The following is a 19,955-nucleotide window of genomic DNA, read 5'->3' as shown; positions in this document are numbered from 1 at the left end:
TCAGTTGTTCAATGTTTTGACAACTTTTCTTAGAATGACTTGTCAATTAAAACATTTACTCCATGAAAAACCTGAGAAACGCTTGTGCTAAGAGGGGTATATAACCCCCATAGTAAAATGTCATGTATTGCTAATGCATCTCACACAACTGTAAAAAAAATATTTTCCTGAACAAACATGCAACTCATCACGAGTAATTGAATGTTCTTTTGAAAAAGAATGGCATGTGGTAAAATCTCTACGCATTTCAAATTGGCAGCACAAAAAAACCTGTAACATTGCTGAATTTTTACATAATATTGTTAATATTAATTACTGATCATTTTTAAAACAGGCTTGAGCACTGTTTAAGTAATACAAAAATAAATAAATGAAAAAAAAAAGGAATTAAGACTAGCAATATTCATACCATTGACATTACGATTTTGTCACATGACACATTAAATGATACAAAGTTTTTACCTTGAAAATTTAGTACTTCTCTCAGTTTCTTTAAAATATCTTCAATTTCAAGTTTTAGACTACTCTACAAATATAACAAAGTTAATTTCACAAATCTTTGACATATGCTTCTTTTTTTAAATTTGAAAAAATGAAATTATGCTTGATGCTAAATTAAGGAACATCCAATGACTGACAGTATGATTTTAAGCATCTCTGATGATCAACCATTACTCAATTCAATAAAAATACATTGGCAGAACAAGCGGGAATAAGAATGTCGAGAATTTTGGGGGCTGCTAACGAAGACTGAATCCCAGTGGCTGTTAATACCAATAATTATTCAATGTGCCCTTCCCCCCCCCCCCCCCCCCCCCCCCCCTAAAAAAATGGTTATATGCCTCATGGTTTGATTTACATTGTCCTCTGATATCAAAGTAATTTAAGAACAAATTCAATATAGTAATTACAAATTAATTAACATGCATATAGTAATTACAAATTACAGGCAACCAAACAAAAACTTGACCCCATTGACCTCTCCTCTTCAGAGAGGTCATTGAAAGGAGATTTTATATTTTGGCTGTGCAGGCAGTTTTCCAAGTTTTTATCATATCCTAAACCTCTACCTGCAGATGTCTGTTCTTGGATAGGTTAGATTCTGGCCACAAATAAGTGAACATAATGACATCACTGGGACTAAGTAACTGATAAGGTACCTCGAAAATTCCCGAAATCTCTTCCCCATTTGGGAATTTTTACATGATAAAGCAAGCTCTCTGTTACATGTGTGGGTTTTTATGCATTGGAATTTTTAAACCCCTGCTTGTAAATAAATATTAGATATTTCCCTGAGAAAATATACAATATGTATAAATATTGTATTTCATAATCTGTAGCACAGTTAACTTACTTTAAGCCATACATTAATGAAATGAGCAGTTTGTACCTATAATACTCTGAGAAAATATAAAACATTGTGTAATCTACAATTGACTAACCCTCAAAAACCTTTACAGGAATGAAAATCCCTTTAAACCATTCTTAATCCAAATAATTCATTTGAATTATTTAATATAACTTAAAAAAAAATCTGCACATGTAAACAATACATTTTCTTCTCCCATGTAAAAAATTCATCAAATTCACATTTAATTTCTGCTAAGATTTGTGAATTTCTCTTCAATTAAGGAATTTAAAATACAATTAAGGCATTTCTTTGAAAGAAAAAAAAAAAAGAAGACTTTTGATACATTTCAAATGACACAGAAGTATATATACAATACAAAGAAGGCGAGACTAACTAATTTTCTTAATTATTAAATTAATAAATAAATTACGTAGAGTGTAGAGGTAGTTGGGAAATTTTTTTTTTTGAAAGAGTATACTGGTTGATATTTTTGAATTCCTTTTCAATATACAACAAGGTTCTAAACCACATTTTTTCAGAGTAATCTATTTCTAGTAATCTTACATTATTTCACAATGTATGCAGGTCGTATCCCACCCTAAGAAAACTTTCAATCAGCTTGTGAATTTTATCGGTAGAAAATTAATTTAAACGCATAAAAAAATATCAGACAAAGAAAGAAAAATTGTTAATGATGGAATAATATTATATTGAAAGTAAAACATTTAGAAGGAATGTCATGTTTGCATATTGTCACCTTTTTTTTTCTTTACTCTGTTTCACAGCACTTTCTGAATGAACTTTTTTGCAGAAATACATGTAATTATAAATGCCATAATTTAAAAATAATAGCACTCACTTTTGCATTTCCAGACTTTTTGATGTCCAATATCAAAATCAAAAATATGTTTAACAAATATTTTAACTAATTCGGCTACAAAAATTGTTAAAAAAAAAAAAAAAAAAAAAAAAAAAATCACACAAATTCCATTACACTTCAGTCTTTCAACAAAAATCTTCTCAAAAATATTGACATATATTCTTATAATTACTTTGTTTCTCCAGTAATTATATAGTAATTTGAGATCCTCAAGGAAAAAACATACACATATATTGCAGTCAAAACCTTTCTCTGGCTGTCCAGCATAACCACACACACAAAAAAATCTGTCATGAAACTACAAGAAAACATCACAGCAATCTCCATTAGGAGTCTGTAATATTTGCACTTGGGGGAACTTAGTTGCTGGGTGATGTCACTTCCTGCGGTGTTTGCGGCACCTGTGGTGGCGGTAGATGGAGGAGTGGAGGTTGGCCGCCGTCGGATGAGGTAGTCGCTTGAGAGGGATGGTGCAAGTTTGAAAATTCTCCAACTCCTTCTCCGCAACCCAGCAATCTTGTACTCTACAAATGGAAAGTGAAAGTAGCTTTATATGTACACAAATCGAACAGAAAAGTTTAGGGAATTGTGGTCTCTTGTTTTTGGGTCTTAATGGTTGGGGTACAATGATCTATGAAATATTGTAACAGTCTTGTCTGCATGTCCATTATTGTAAAAAAAAGTTTTTTGTTTTAATTTTTGAAGAAATATGTCCTAGCTGGTGTACTGGTATTTGAAAATCTTGCCTATTATGATGACAACTTTTCATCCATTTCTGTTGTCGAAGCCGACAAATTTTTATAGAACTAGTGATGTCCAGCTTAGATTAGATTTGCAGTAAATCTTTATCAATGATGGATCGTACAAAATATATTAGACAAAATTTGATATATTTGGCCATGCATGGCCTTAGCATTTCACTTACACGTTCTCTGGCTGCCAGTGAAGAAGGGCTTGGACTTTCCCATTGCGATCAGTTCTCTTTGCTATGACCTACAAAGATATTCAAACATTTTTGCCAGGACGCACAGTAATTATATTTATGAGAATCAAATTCCATTACTGCAACACTTAAATAATGTTACAACCATACTATTAGTGTAATATAAAGAACTAATAAATTTAAAAGTTATCATACAAAAGTGGAATGGAAAATAAATACACTGTACACATTTTCTTAAAAATTATAATAAATTAAGAGCTGATGAGGTCTTTATCAATTTATATTGTAAACATAGGTTAGATTAGAGAAAAGGGGAAGCTGGGTGTATCTTATGTACAGCATAACCTCATCTCAACTTTTCGAAGAGAGCTAAAAAATATATATATTTTCAAAGTAGATATTGAATTTGTGTTCTTGTACTGAAGTTGAAGATGTAAAAAGTTACCAAAAGCAATATATAGGCTTAAAAAGGAAACACTACAAAAATAAAATATCAGGATTGTTTTTACGTTACGATGAAGGGTTGCTTACCGTTAAATAAATATACATTTATCCATATTTTGGTCATTCATTTTCATTCAAAAATTAAAAATTAATTGATTTTAACTAAATAGCCCTCAACCTACAACTGCACTAAAATAAAAATACAGTGTCCTGTACACTTATACAAGCATTGCTGTTTTTGAGGTCAATGCAATGATTTTGCTACCCAAGGAATACAAAAATTACCAAGCCCAAAGGGCAAGGTGAAAATTGTACTTTGAGGGTTGCTAAATCATTGTAATGACCTAAAAATTAGGAAAAATTCTTTTATCATTGATAAAAATAAAAAAAGATTGACCTGTGTATCTACTTACATGGCTGTGGAATGTGGCGGAGTCTGAGCTGCCATTGAGATCAATATTTGTCAGTTCTGTTGTGTAGGTCAGGTCAACCTGTATCCTCTCCATTATACCATCATCAAAAAAATCCACTTGTTTCACTGAAAAAAAAATATGCAAAATTAATTTTAGAAAAATTAAGGAATCCAAAATTTTAAGAAATAACTGCAATTGTTTAGGTTGATTGATAAGATTTTTTTTGTGCATTCAAAATTGTCAAGAAAAAAATATTGACGAATATCAAAAATAAATAGCTGCATTCAAATATACATATGAAAGTTGTCTCCCTTTAACTGCTTGAAGTTGCACAAAACTCAATTCTTTCCAGTTCCCTGATTTTTCATGGCTATAGTTCTCTAAAACTATGCTGTGCAGTTGATACAGTAAACTGTATTCCCATGCATGGTTAAAAAAACTGGCAGCTCATCACAAGTAATTAAAAGACATACACTGAAGACGGGCAGGGGATATATTAGACATGATGAACATAAGGTTTGTAAAATTACAGTAGGGATGTGTTCACATCTGTTATCTCAGGGAAACAGATCAATCACTCATTCAATTGAAAAATTATACGAAATGCAGGTCTGGAAAATGTAAATTCTGTTCTGTGGCTACACAGGTTCATTTATAATATGCTCATTTGTTACATAATGTTGAAAACCACAGGAAAAAAATAACTTATTACTATGAATCCCATTTTAGGTACCGATTAATCCTGAGAATATTTTTAGTAAATACAAAATACCAAAAAAAAAAGTTATATGTATACGTGTATCATAATTTGTCTATATGCTGTACTTGCATGTACTAAAATAAGATCAACAAGTTTCTATTTTTCATTCTTATCAAAGGCCTTCAGCATATGTTTAGAAGAGACAAAAAGATCGAATTACATGTACATGAACTATTAAGCCATAATATATAATGAACTGTTTTTTCTGAATAATTTTTCACCAAATTGACATAAATTCTGGAGAAAATGCTCATAATTTTTTCCCCCTCTAATATCCAATATGGTATCAAATGACGATCATGAACCCTGTAGAGTCGATGAAGAAAATAAGGATAGAGGCATAAAGAATCCAAGCAAACACAATTTAAAGACAATTTTTTTTAATCTTCATTCATAAAATTTTCATGACATAAAAACCACCCATGGAATTTGCTCATAAGAGTCAGCCTATCAGATTTCATACAGATTGACCCAGCAAAATCTAATTTATCTTGCTTCTATTACAAAAGACTCCGTAGAGCTATAAAGTAATAGAGAAGAAGAAAATAGTACTTTGAAGTCTTGAAACATAATAGTACTGAAAACCTGAAACTGTTTCCTTAATAGACAGTGATAGATTTAATAAAGTTTTAAAATGATCATTCATATTAGGCCAAAAAAAATAATAGTCTTGTTTCCTGCTACCGGCCTGAAAAAAATAGGGTAGGTAGGTAGGAAAATTATTTTTATTTTATATTTTTATTTTATTTTTTTTCCGACAGAATTTTTTGGATATGAACTAATACAAGATCAAATTAAACATGTCACAGGTCAACGTTGTCTTTTAAAATTAAATTTCATGTCTTTTTTATGCACAACTCAAGTGGTATTTTATGAAAGTCCATATTTAAAACAAGAATTTCATGAAATGCTTGTTTTGTGTTATCACGGAAACTGATTACGGTGACAGTACAATGAAATTCCGAAAATTCCCGAGTTTTTTTCTTCCAAAACTTAAAAAAAAACTTTAGGGTCGGGGGCTAAAGAATAGGGTAGGTCGGGTAGCAGGAAACAAGACTATTATTTTTTTTGGCCTTAGGTATATATGTGCTTTCAGAACATATATATGATTTCAAAGCTTATAACAAAGGGACAGACAATTTTGCTTTGTTATAAGCATAATTCCTAATATCCATTAAGTTTACAAGTCAATTAATATAATTTAAAGCCACCGGGGATATTAAAATTACTTCGCTGTATAAGCATCAATTAGGTATAAGCGTGTTCGCTATAAGCATGTTTTACTGTACCATACCGTTTATAAAATTCCTACACTTCTGGGATTTTCAAATTAACTTTACATTCACGTGCACTGAACAATTTTTAATTTTTTTTTTTTTGGGGGGGGGGGGGGGGGGGGGGTAATATAATGCATAATAATTATGACATTGTAGAGGTGGGTGGTAAGATATATTACTGGGGCACATTTTCTTTAGCAGTTGGTATGTGGCTTGGCATATTATTAATCTACAATCTGTACCTGCATGTATATAATATATACATAAAGCCTACATGTACACACATATAAACAGTAGCAGCTGTTCGTCTGGCTCCATCATTGTACAGGGATTATTTTGGCATATCATTCTTTTCTGTGATTTTTTTTTTTTTTTTTTTGTACAGGTTATCTGGGTGATATTACATAATTGCGGAAGCTAACTGCAGACAATAAACATCTCCCCCCAGTGTATTTATAAACTACTAGCTGGATACATTGTTTGGGGGGGATGTCAATTTCACCTAGTTAATGTACACAAAGGGAAATAATACTATGCCTACACACAGTGGGTGTATTGTGTTACATGACCTTGATAAATCTGTCATAAATCAAGCAGCACTGTCGCCCCTACAGAAGTGGGTACAATTATTATCGATTTTGTCCTTAGAATTTTTTATTTTTTGAAAATGATGGCAGACATTCACTTGAAATACATGGAGAATAGAAAATTATATAACAGAAGATTCCTCTGAACAAAATGTCTGATTGAGATATCATAAATATGACAGTATTTGTAAAATAATCAAAACTGATGCAAACAAAGACTTTTCATGTTAGCTTCCTGATTAGAAAATGTGAAGCTCATGCATTATGCAAAAACATTCTCTTTTATTTTTATAGGCATCGTTCATTTACATATAAAGTGCATAAAAATTTGCTTTTCTATGCAAAAAAAATATGGATTTAAATTATAATTCTCAATTTTTAAACCCCAAACCCAGAATATATATACACATACAATGCCATCTAAGCTTTGTCCTTGGCATATATGAATTGACCTTGACCTGGTTTGAAGCTTTGACATTGACTTCCATTTTAACACTAACTTCCCCTCTACTTATCAATATAATCATGATTATCATGATTATGGCATTTCTACTATTCATATACACTATGCTTTTGGAAATATGTACATCTTCATGATTTCACCTATTATCTTTCGACTCTATTTGTTTATCATTAATATTTTCACTTTTTAATTAATCATATTCAAAGAAGCTCCTTTAAATGGGAGACATATAAACCTTGTAAAAATAATTTTTCAGTGGCTCTCAGCAAAACAGACAGCCAGTATAAAACATGTATGATGGCAGTTTGACACATTTATAAGAGCATTCAACTTCAGAGCAGTATTTCCATTTTGGCTTGCACATTAATCATGATATATGACAATTAATCGGTCACAGTCCAAGAATATTCAGGTATATTCTTTCTCCCTGATACATCTTTCAAGTAAGAGATTTAGATTTTTTTCTGGCTTGTCAACTTGTCCAAAAATTTACAAGTCTGATACTTTTAGGGTTGGTGTGCCCCACCCCCACCCCTACCCAACCCCTTGCAAAAAAATTCCTGTATCCATGCATGCATGCTCATCTTTGATTAAGAGGTCAGAAGAAATGAAAGTTGAAGTATATTTTACTTTGATTAAAGCCAAAAGAGGGATAACATATCTGATGAACTTAGAATACCTGTCTCTTTTTCTCACAGGGACCCCCTTCCTCTAACATGTCCAACATATGCCTAGTATTATCTTTATCATTTGAAACAGAGCTATGAATTTCATTTCATTTGCACATTGCTTTTTTGTGCTCTTGAAAAGGTAAAGATTAAGAATCTTGACTTTTGTACATATACAATAAAACACACTTATAGTGAACATGCTTATAATGAACTGACAATTATAGTGAAGTAATTTTAATTCCCTGTGGGTTTTATACATATTGTGAAGCTAATGGATATAATGAACTACGCACATAACGAAGTAAAAACGCCCGCCCCTGGCACTTCGTTATAAGTGTGTTTTACTGTATACATGTATGTTAATATGCAGTTTATGGATCCACTCCTTCAAAATACCTTACACAAGTTTGCGGACTTCATTGTATCCACTCCCCAAGAAATACATACCACCAGGAGGCCGACTTCGACGACATTTCCTCCTCTTCCACATCTTGGTGGGCGTGTCCTCGCGTGACTTAGCCTGCCTGGGACCTTGCACCTGTTGTAACTTAAAATGATTGTTTACATGCTTCTCCAATCCTTTATGTGAAGTAAAACTTAGAGAGCACCCGTCCACAATGCATCGGAACGGCTTGTCGCCACAGTGGCACACCACGTGGTGCTCGAGCCACGCTCGTGATTTTGACTGCACACTATAAACCTTACATCCTTCCCACAGACACGAGACTTTCTTTCCTTTCTGACACTCCACATGTTTTGATTTTATGTGTTCCAAGATTCCATGCGGTTCGAAGTCTTCACACTCACAATCTTTCCATTTGCACGTTAAAGGCGGTGGGGGCGTGTCCTTGCATTCACACTGCGAGCTGTCAGCCGAACGACTATCTTTACTGATTGGACTCAACAGACAGCTCATGGAGGAAGGTGTACATGAGCGCGAGTTGTCAGGGGTAACTGAGCATCCTCCATCGTGTGCCAGCGGTGAGGCGTCGAGAGATCCCTCACTCGAACATGTCGCCACGCTGTCTTGTCGGGTGGTGTCTGGCATGCAGACACTTTCCATGACATGCGGCATCTCTTCATCACTAAAACTGAAAAAAAAAATTATTTTAATTTTCATTTCAGAAATGTAAAGATATTACTGAACTAAAGCATCCCTTCAAAAAAAAAGGAAAGAGTTTAATCCATAAAAGTTTCCAAAAACTCGAGCATCACTTCACAATTTAAAGAGGACAGATGACAAAAACAACTTGAAATTGACTTATCTTTCTTTGATATCAATAAAAGATAAGCAGTTGACACATATCTTTTCTACAACAGCATATAAAATCACTTCAGCTTTAATCTAATCATCTGCCTTCATTTCATTTTCAAAAGCTTGAAATTCTATCCACATAATGATAAATAAATGTAGAATACATATCATATCTTCACTTGAAAATTTTATCACAAATTATTAGAAGCAAGTAATATTCTCATATTTATATAAATCTTTTTCTCAGACATCTGCTTACAAAAGTAAAGCTATAACGTGTCCCGAGTCACATGATGTGTCAGTCATCATGACATTGTCCAAACTGAACTCATGTCATTTTACAATTCTAGTCTTTCAAACAAACAAAAATTATGTCAACAAGGTCTACCTACAAAAAAAAAACCCATAATTATACGGCACTTTAGATTAAAACTAAACCACATTTTCACTTATCATATTGTTATAATAGTCAACTGTACCAAAGTAAAAGAAAATTAAAGGAACGGCAATACACTTTTCTTTATGTTAAAATGTCCCACATGGCATTCACTACCAGAACAAAACATGTCAAAACATCACCGCTACAACCAGCTGCTCCCATTGTGAATAACATGGTTATTTTCGGAAAAGACAGGTGAAAATTTTCAGAAATTAATGGAATTCATCAAGTTTGTAGACATTTTGGTCAATGGGATGTGATTCATTGAATATAATCCTCAGCAACAGACACTCAATCTCACCAGTTATGCTTCAGTCTGAACATCGTATGGAGTGCAGTCTTGGAATATAATTGAAGTCATAAAAGAGTCCAGAAAATCATACAGATGCAAGATACACTTAAGCTAATCTCTTCAAAATCAGGATTAGAACACTTTTCTTCACAGTTCTATGCATGTAAAAGCTTGTATTTATGTATAGAAACATTTTGGATATAATGGTTTCAAATACAAGAAGTAGTGTCCATTTATAAGTCATGTGTAGTTAGACAAATTCAAAGACACAAGTTGATTTTGACTTTACTTACATGTACTTTGATTTAATACTTATACTACAGTATGTTATGTTGTTAATATGTGTATGTTGTTGTATAAAAATAATAAAACTATCCTTCAGCACTGACTCTTGCTGTCCACTGCAGTTTAATATAATTTACACATGCCATTCAACATACAATTTTTTTTATTATTATTATTATATTATTATTATTTTTATTAATGCTATTATTATTATTATTATTAATTTTTTTTAAATACTCTTTTCCATAGATTATGTATCTGTTTATTCTACATGAGGCAGAAGTGGATTTCTGTATATCCTTTAGCACCGACTCTTGCTGCCTCTTGTTGATGTATCAGACATTTTTTATGTGTTCAGTTATATGTATAATATTAGTAATAGTAATGCACATCATTGCACACTAAGTTATTACTCAATTTAGAGTACAGATATATCTTAAATCAAGACAACCTATGTCTACATATGAAACTCAAAACACCACCAATGTACTAAATGGAAGAATTTCTCTTCATTATATGTTGTATTCTGTCTGTTATCCTATCTGTAATTATACATGTTATATGTTTATGCCCATTGGGCCCTGATTTGATAATAAATCCTATTCTATTCTATTCTATTCTATAAGGAAAGAGTGCCCCTGACTTTGGATTGAATTCATGTCAAGAAATCATAATCAAGGTCAAAGGAAAGGCCAAGGTCAAAGTTTGAAAAAACTTGAACAGAATCAATAGCTTCATGCTTCATGTGCATCTCATCTGTTCAAAGGATTGAGGAATATGACAGAACAATCAAAAGTCTTAGATGAGGGGAAATGCACTGGTCACAACCAAGACAAGGCACACACCAATTAACATGCACTGCATTCATCCATTCAAACTTAATAAAAACCTACTTCTATCAAGTGCACTTGTTACACACAATTTTTTTTTCTGTTCCAATTCATGGTTTGTTGATGAACAAGACCCCCCAAAAAATCCTGTACACTAAAATTAACATAAACTGTGTAACCTGACAAACTTCAAGCATTATAATGAAAGGACAAGCAGGATTCAACCTAGTGCAGATGGTGACCCCCCAGTGTTGACCTACGGATTTCAATGAAAGCCCACTGTCAATGCAGTTGACAGCTTAATCCTCTGTCAATGGAAGTCTTGCTCACTGTGAGGACACTAGAGAGCCTCCTCCCAGCTTTCTCTTCTTCAAGGCAAATTAGCAATTCATTTCCAATTCCACACTTTACTGAAAGAAAATCTGCACTCTGTCTGTATTTCTCTTCTTTCACTAAGTTGAAAACTATCCACTTTAAAAGATGGGCTTGCATGATAATAAAACATTTGTTTTTTAATGAAGACATTCATATACATAATAATACTCCATCCACAATGCCTTATCTTTAAAAAATAAAGTCAGACCATCAGATTACAAAACATTTTTTCTAAGTTTTGTGCAAAATTTATGTGTACGAAAAAACTGAGCTATTTTACATCTAACAATGCCCTCCACTCAACTCTCATATTGTGTTTAGACAAATAAGCAACAAAATATTCATCTTTTAGTTTCTACTGTACCACATCCCCAAGATTGCTGAGACAAGAGAAAAATCTAGTCAGAATAGGAGTATCATAGCAGCTACATAGAGCTACAATCTTGAACGATTTGATAGCCATGCCACTACGAAATGATAACAATTATCATAGAGGTCTTTCAATACTAGATATCTAGCTTAGCAGCTAGGGTAGCTGCTACTAAGTTGAACAAACCCTTGATACTAAACTACAGTCATCGAAGTGACAAAGTACTATTACCTTGTTCAGAGATAAACCAACTTAATAATAAATTCTACAGATATTTTTTACATATATATATTGGAATAGCAGTTCTGAATTTTAATAACTCCAAAATTCTAATACTGAAAACCAATTATTTGCTTCCTCTGAACTGAACCCACACACCAAGCCTTAAAATCAGGATTATTGAAAAAAAAAATGTCAAAAGGCATAAAATTCGAATCCACCTCCACTCACAATTAGATTCAAAGAAACTTGGTTTCATTTATTTAGAACACAGAACTATAGATTGAGAATATTGTAGTGCAGCATGCAATCTTCAATCAAATCTTTTATCAGCTATATTCTACACCCGATGACCTACTTTAGAAACTGATTATTGATCATGCAATTTGTAGAACAGTTTATATATAAAATGAAGCTTTGATCTAAATAGTTGCAAATCTACATAATCACTCTTTCATGCCTTCATTTTTAAAGCTCACAAATGACACTTTTTAAAAAAAAAATTTCAAAAGACCTTTAATACAGTCAAACCTCGTTACCTCGAACTTGATGGGACCGAGAAAATACTTTGAAATATCTGAGGATTCAAGATATCCAGGGTAAAATACTTAAGGAATAAGCAGTTGGGACTTCCAAATCACTTCGACATATCAATGGTATTCGAGATATCCAGGTTCAACATATTGAAGTTCAAGTGTATGTGTTTTCGCTCATTACTTTTTTGATAAACTCTTCATACAGGGTAACACAACAAAGAACTTAAAAATAAATAATTAATTCTCATTATTTAATTGATTTCAAACAGGAAATAATTTCAGTAATTGCTATCTGACGAGAGCAAAAATTTCATATGAATTCATTACATAATTTACATTACTTTACAAATTGTCAATTGAAAGAACTGACTGCTTTAAGACATAAATTTTGCTTTGTCATTTTCAGCTTTCCTATACCTGAACCATGTCAACATGTTGTACAGATGTAATAGTAGACACTTTAAATTTTTACTGTACATTAAGAAAACTGGCATTCCACATCAAATTTGTCTTTGGTTACATACAAGAATTTCTAAACAGTCTCAAGTTGTGCTCATGACAATGAGGAAGGTAAATTACCCATTTTATATAAATGAGCCTTTTTAACTTCAGTCATTTCAGTATAAGTATTGACAATTTCTACTTGGCAGATTCAAAGTGCTTGATCCAAATGAATTGAAAGAGCTTAGAGATACAAATGCTTTTTTTTTTTTTTTTTTTTTTTACAAGACCTTACCAGCTTCCTTAGCAAAGGGTTAATGACCCACTCCCTTTCTCTCCAGGAGGAAAAAGGGGGGAGGGATCCTAAACCCTTGGCTAGAAAAGATGAGAGTCTATATGCATTTTTTTTTAATAGATATTACATGCTATTTAGGTAGTGATACCCCTGATGTATGTCAATTAGAATTTTAAATAAATGTAAATTCTCATTTCCTTATTTTTTACCTTTTGACTCCATTTTTCCTGGAGAACAAATCTTGGACACAAGGCAACTGACAGGCAATCTTTTCTTCTGTTACACACCTACAAAATACAACACAAATCATCAATGAATTTAAAAATGAACATACAGTCAAACCTCAATATCTCATGCTAAATGGGGACAAAGAAAAAAAAAACTTTGAGATATCAGAGGATTGAAGATAACATGGTTGGGATGTCTAACTTCAAAAAATTGATAATCAAGATACCAAAGTTCAACTGTCCCATTGTATTTTCTAGAACTTTATTAAAAAGTCTGCCTCCCTATGAAATATTAACGAAAGGAAAGTAACTCTTATTCTACGGATGATAGAAAAAAATAATATTCACAAAAAAATATTCGTCATTCTGGCAGTTTTACTTGACAATATGAAGCATGGTTCAAATGCCCATAAAGAGATTTCTCCAAATGATGAAAAACAATAATTCACAAAAAATATTAGTGATTTCTGGCAGTTTTACTTGACAGTATGAAGCATGGTTCGAATGCCCATATTAAGAAATTTCTCCAAATGACTTGCTTCATGAATATATACTCCTAAAGATCCTACTCAATCTTCAAATCGAGAAAAATCATGACACTAATTCCTTTTTTTCTTTTTATATCTTATCCATAATCTCCTGAAAAACAGACGCCCCCATTTTTACCTTCTCAAGTTATATAACTTCCTATGGGAATGGTATAGCTAAAACCATAAACTCCAATTGGTTGTCTATAACAAATCCACTTGGAATTGACTGAGGATTATCAAGATATAGCGCCTTAGCACTACTTATATCTATTTTCTGCAGCATAATGGGCTTCTAAATCTAAAACTGAAATCCTGAGCTTTCACAAATTCAAGGAAAATAAAAAATTTCCTCAAAGTTATGAGATTTTATCTTCTGAGAAAATGTAATATTATGTGTCAATTATATATATAAATCAGACATGTTTAAAACAATAATAAGTCTATCCAAGATGAAAGCTCACTTTTATAATACATATTTTTTTTAAATTCAAGTTAAGTAGCTGAAAACATTTTTGTCAATACATCAAGTTGATATTTCACATTTACAAATTGCATGGTTTCAAAAATAGTTTATGAGAACATCAGAGTATCAGTTTACAAACAAAATTAAATGGCCACGAACAAAATTAAATTACTTCAGAATACTCAAAACTTAAAATTTTAATTCTCATATGACATAAATGCTCAGCTGAGAAATTATACCCTTGAAGATTTCCAAATGAAACTCCCCAGTACAAGTCCATATTGAATATTAAATCACAGTCCCCTTCAAACATGATTCTGTAAACTTTGAACAAGATACAAACTTCACCAACAGTGAGTTATAAGTCCTTTCAGTAACTATAAATATAAGCACACACAAACAGAAGCGTATATATATATTTTGTGTGTGGGTGCAAATATCACATGTCGTGTGTGACGTCTGCTAAATACATGTCAAGTAGGTCGCAATTTGTTTTTTTTTTTTAATTTTTAATGACGCATTAGTGCAACAGACGCACTCTGTGACAAAAACAGCACAATATAATTTACTGAAATACCCACACTAAAGAGACCATAGTGGATTGTTATTACAATCATACTTATATAACGAGAGGGTATTGATTTTTTTAAAAATATGAAACCAGTGCAAAGAATAATATATGAAGGTGAATAAAGATTCGTTCATGTTTCCAGGTATTATGCACAAGTATAGTCATTAAGTAATCAATTCTAAAAATTATTTATCTTTAAAGTCCATCTAAATCGTATGTTTTTATTTATAATTTTTTTCTGGATATGTAATAAATATAAATTCATGCCACATATTCCATGAAGTCTCAAGTTTTTCCCAATTAAGATTTAGAGAATTTTGAGCAGTTCCTAGTATATCTAAGAAATGGTAAGAATTACTTGGGGAGCCACAGCTATCATTTTAGAGAATGAAGCATGTCCGATATACGTACATGCATATCATCATGTACACAGCTTTGACATTGTCGAGAAAACAGTGAAATGTTGTTGCATTTCACCACATACCACAAGTATATTTATTTAGAGGAGTTCATTGCCTTAAATTTGCATCCACTACAAACTTTTATTTTTACTTTCACAATACACACATTCCAATTATTCAGAGTTTTAAAATAATGAACCAAATCTTTTCCTGCTTTTTGTCAAGAATGTGTGAGAGACTTTTCATTTCCTCAACTGCATGCTAATTGTAATGCTTGGAAAACTCTAAGAAACCTAGGTTAAGCAGTCAGAGAGAGAGAGAGAGAGAGAGAGAGAGAGAGAGAGAGAGAGAAAGAATGAGAGTATAAGATCAAATATTGATTGCTAGTGAATGCAAAAAAAAAACCAAAAAAAAAAAAAACATCAATTTCCTTGCCATCGATTGATCATTAAGAGCAATATGTACCCAATATAGTTTATTATCAACATCTTGAACCTCATTTGATCGTACAGTATTAATTAGATGTGCATGAGCAAGTCGTATGACATTTTTTTTATTCATCAAATAATTTGTCAAGAGTACTTGTCTACATCTTAAAAATAACAATTCTCCTTATGCAATATATGCAGAACACACATACTTAATCAAAACACTAAAAAAAAATCTCTTCCATGAAAAGTGCACATTAGACATTTATTTATAATACAGTCCTAGCATACATAGATATTAATGTAACACAGTGACCTACTTTCAACTAAAACAATACAGCTATCTCAAAGTTTCTTTTATGCTTTCATAACTGTTCCTGAACCTTAACAATTAAAATTATGTATATCATAACTTAGTTTTTATGTATTATGAAATCTCTGTATGTATATATAGATAATGATTTCACTGTTTATCAGTTAGCCAGTTTTCATTTGACATGAAATTTAAACATCAAGGGTTAAGTGATTCAAAGTTTCATCATCTTTTATTAATTGTAAAAATACCTGACTTGTGTGTCTATTGCTGTTTGACATACAATTCTGCAGCTGGGAAGAATTTTTTATCAAATCATACTGGTTTTGATAACTGTCGTTAATTAAAAATCTGTCAATTAATACAGAGAATATATGTAACGGTTCAGTCCCCACAACATAAAAATTGCTCCCTCGTCCAAGTGATATATCATAATTAAAAAATCTATTAATTACAGGAAAAAAATTAGTTCAGACACCTCTACGGTACATTACATCACAAATAAACATTAGTACAATCTTGCTCTGAAAACCCCATTCAAATGACCATGCAGCAACAGTCAATGCTATTTTGCATTTAGCATCACAGTGCTTGAAAAGTTAATCATTACCAAAAGAATAAAGGTGGGACTTATTTCTAAGATACTAGCTTTAATATTGTTACTGCTGAATAAAATACATATAAAGACTTCTTTTTGCGAGCTTAATGTAAATTACTCCCACACGTAAATTACCCACATTAACAGTAAGCTAGAACAAACTGCTACGTATACAAGATGCCATCCAGTTGCCCTTAATTAGCAGTGGCATATTTTTTTTGGTGGTACCTTATTCAGGTTCCTTTTTGACCATTGATCTTTTTTCACACATGTAACCCACAACTGACAAATTCATTGGTTCTTTATTATCACCACAAAAAACAGATCTCTAACAGTTTAATGGTCTACTGCCTAAAGTTGCTAAATGTAACAGAAATTTTAATCTGAAAAAATAATTCCAATCCATTGTACATTACTGTGTAAATTCTTTACATCTCCATTGTCATGTGGGCTTTTGAGTTAGAAGGGTCACTTTAAGATGGTGAGGGGTCCTGAGTTCCTCAGAGGTCCCCTGCAGGTCAAGGACATGTCTGCGGGGAGGGGTCTGAGCTCTGAAGAGGTCTCCTGCAGGTTAAGGACATGTCTGGGGGTGAAGCCCCATTAGCTCCTGAGAATCATCAATTAGAAAACCTTATAAATGACCGCATATTATTACGTTTATGCATAGAGTGATAATTAAAATAATGTCTGAAATAATTTTTTGAAGGGGGCGCACGCAAGGAGTGGCACCTGAATCTGCACTTGTCATGTGCACTCACTCATCTTAAATATTTTGTACTCATGTACACAGAGGTCAACCTAACATTAATTTCCTAAAAGTATGTCAGACACAAAATGAACGGTGACAATTATAAAATGTGTGCATGCAATGCACAGTCTACCAAACAATGTGATGATAACAAAAAAATCCCTTTCAAAAAAAAGTTAATAAAAATGCATTTAAACTGGGGGTATAGCAGAAACTGATGAAGAAATTGTCAGCAGGCTCGCAGATATGCCATGAAAATACACAATGAAATTGTGTTGGGCTATGTTATATCTAAAAATATTTGTCATAATTATGATTATATACAATGTAAAATGATAGTTCTGAGCTAAGAATTCATACTTTTAGTGCCTCAATAAGATATTGAGAAGTTTCAGCATACAAAATGGCATTTACCAGTAGATATATTAATTATGATCATAAATTGACAGTTCTGGATAAATAAACAATTGCTGGTATGCAAAACAGAAACTTATATTTACCCCCCACGGGAGAAATCTGAAGGATCTTTATCCCCCGGGAGGATAAACACACAGCCACATTGATTATTATTGTACATCCTCATTGCTATAATATACATACATTGCAGTAACTGGTACCCATGAACAGGAGTTATAAAAAAAAACTGTTACAACTATAACACAGTTTTCACAAAAATCCTAAATTCTATTTCCTGATCAATGTAATTTCAAGTGCTCTTCAATGTTTTAAAATAGAAACTGCACTACATGAATTACCTCATATGTATTCCATTCACAAAAAAATAAAATAAAATAAAAAATCTAAATGAAAACCATCAATAATACAACATGACAAAGCCTTTTGTTTAAGGAAATACCAAATTAAGGCAAGTGAGTGCATGAGCGCATTAAAGAAATCTTGTTCAATATTACCTTTGTAACCAAATCAAAAACAAGCAAGAGATCAACATGCAGGATTTAGGGACAGAAAAACTCTCAGATCCTTCCCATGAAAATGGCTGATCTTGCAAGTATATATACAACACCTGAGCAATAAATATATCATAACCCAGTACCAAAATAAATAATTACCTGGCCGGGTCTAGCCCGAGCATGAAGTTCAATGTAATCTCTGGCAGGTTCGACATGTGTAGAGCTTTGTTTACATTTCCTCTTTTTTTATTTCAGTGACTTCACAGGGTTTGAAGAATTGGAGAATTATATTAAAGCCTTCACCAGGGTTAACAACAAACGAGAGAGAGAAAAGGAAAAAAACTCCACTATTACAGGTTTCCCAGTCTTCCAACACTGACATTCGAGCAGACGTCAATAATACAAAGTCTTCATATTTGATTACCTCCGTTCACAATGTTCAGATAAAAAAAGTCTTCGTTGAGATCTTTGTTATCTTTGAGGCTTTTTTAGGCAAACATTAAAGGGAGCATATATCAATATATATATTTTTAACCATTCTTTGGAACAAAAGGGTTAAATAATGTCTGCACAAGACATATTTCAAACATGTCAAAATATTGAATTTTTATATCCCACTTTGCTACAACCTTTTATATTCTTCTTGCAGCTCGACTAGCTCCTTGTAATGTGGAAGGAAAAAAAATTAAAATTTGCTGCACTAGCTTTCTGAATGCAGATTTGGAAGAAAAAAAATGAGAAAGTCAATTTCCTTTATATAGAGAGTTTACAAAAATTTCAAATTTAATGATCCTCCTTCAACACTGAATGAATGAAAGAAGTTGAACTGCATTCCAAGATCACATTCAAAGAAAGTTCTATCCACCAAACTTCTTCATGCACTTATGTGTCCTGAGAATCCAACAACAAATATATTCCGATGAAGTGAAAGAAAAAAAAATCACTACTTAAATCACAGGCGTACAATAATTACAATTGTCAATGTATGACAGCGGGCCTAGAGACTATAGCGAGACAGAAAGCCAGAACAAAGGAATGAGCTCAGTCAGCATGGCTGTGAAGAGTTTCACGTACTGACTATCGGCTAACGCTAGGGCATTACCATACACCTTATATACATATATATATAAAACACTCATGTAACCCACTTTTTCTATTTCACCATAGATTATACTTATATAAACCTGACAGACGGCACTTAAGTTAGGTTCATTGAACTTGCATGGACACTTTAGTACAATATACAGGATCTCCGATCTATGTCATGTCGATGCTCTTTGCTTAAACATTGAGTGACACATTGACACAGATTTCTCTATTCCGACCATGTGAAATATTATCTATCGTCAGTCTGTGACGTTGGGGTTCTATAAATATTTATCAATGTACAAGTCATTGTACTCAAATGAAATGCAAAAGTTCTTGGACTTTTACTAAAAAAAAGACGATTGCACCCATATACACTTAATTCATAATTGTATGAAATTTTTTCTTTAATCTTTTTTTCAATGAATAATTCAAAATTGGATTAAAATTTCTATATTGTTCTGAAAATTAATTAATTTTCGACAATGAATCCTAGCTTTTACAATCTTTATCCATGACATGTTGTACAAAATGTATTATAATAATTGTACAT

At 32.3% G+C, this 19,955-nt stretch overlaps 1 protein-coding gene across 1 annotated transcript; it reads right to left on the bottom strand.

Moving 5' to 3' along the window:
• Window positions 1-2,323: 2,323 nt before the first annotated feature.
• Window positions 2,324-18,574, bottom strand: LOC133178546 (zinc finger protein aebp2-like). The gene is made up of 6 exons (XM_061313250.1): window positions 18,476-18,574; window positions 13,336-13,413; window positions 8,237-8,880; window positions 4,032-4,156; window positions 3,157-3,224; window positions 2,324-2,755 (listed from the first exon to the last, which is right to left on the bottom strand). Exons 1-6 carry the CDS (start codon window positions 18,529-18,531, stop codon window positions 2,608-2,610), a joined length of 1,119 nt encoding a protein of 372 aa, XP_061169234.1. The 5' UTR covers window positions 18,532-18,574; the 3' UTR covers window positions 2,324-2,607.
• Between the last annotated feature and the right edge of the window lie 1,381 nt (window positions 18,575-19,955).

This window comes from Saccostrea echinata, unplaced genomic scaffold (assembly GCF_033153115.1).
Source record: "Saccostrea echinata isolate AGI-Se365-2 ecotype Australia unplaced genomic scaffold, CSIRO_AGI_Sech_v1 ptg000003l, whole genome shotgun sequence".
NCBI lineage: Eukaryota > Metazoa > Mollusca > Bivalvia > Ostreida > Ostreidae > Saccostrea > Saccostrea echinata.
Note: the sequence above shows the minus strand (reverse complement) of the source record. Positions and strands in the feature narration are given on the sequence as shown.

Excerpts from the sequence above, each read along its gene's own strand:
- LOC133178546 (XM_061313250.1), bottom strand. The coding sequence starts at position 18,531 with ATGTCGAACCTGCCAGAGATTACATTGAACTTCATGCTCGGGCTAGAC. Across the intron at positions 13,414-18,475 it reads CTCGGGCTAGACCCGGCCAG|GTGTGTAACAGAAGAAAAGA; the intron begins GTAATTATTTAT and ends TGTATTTTGTAG. Across the intron at positions 8,881-13,335 it reads AGGAAAAATGGAGTCAAAAG|TTTTAGTGATGAAGAGATGC; the intron begins GTAAAAAATAAG and ends TTTTTTTTTCAG.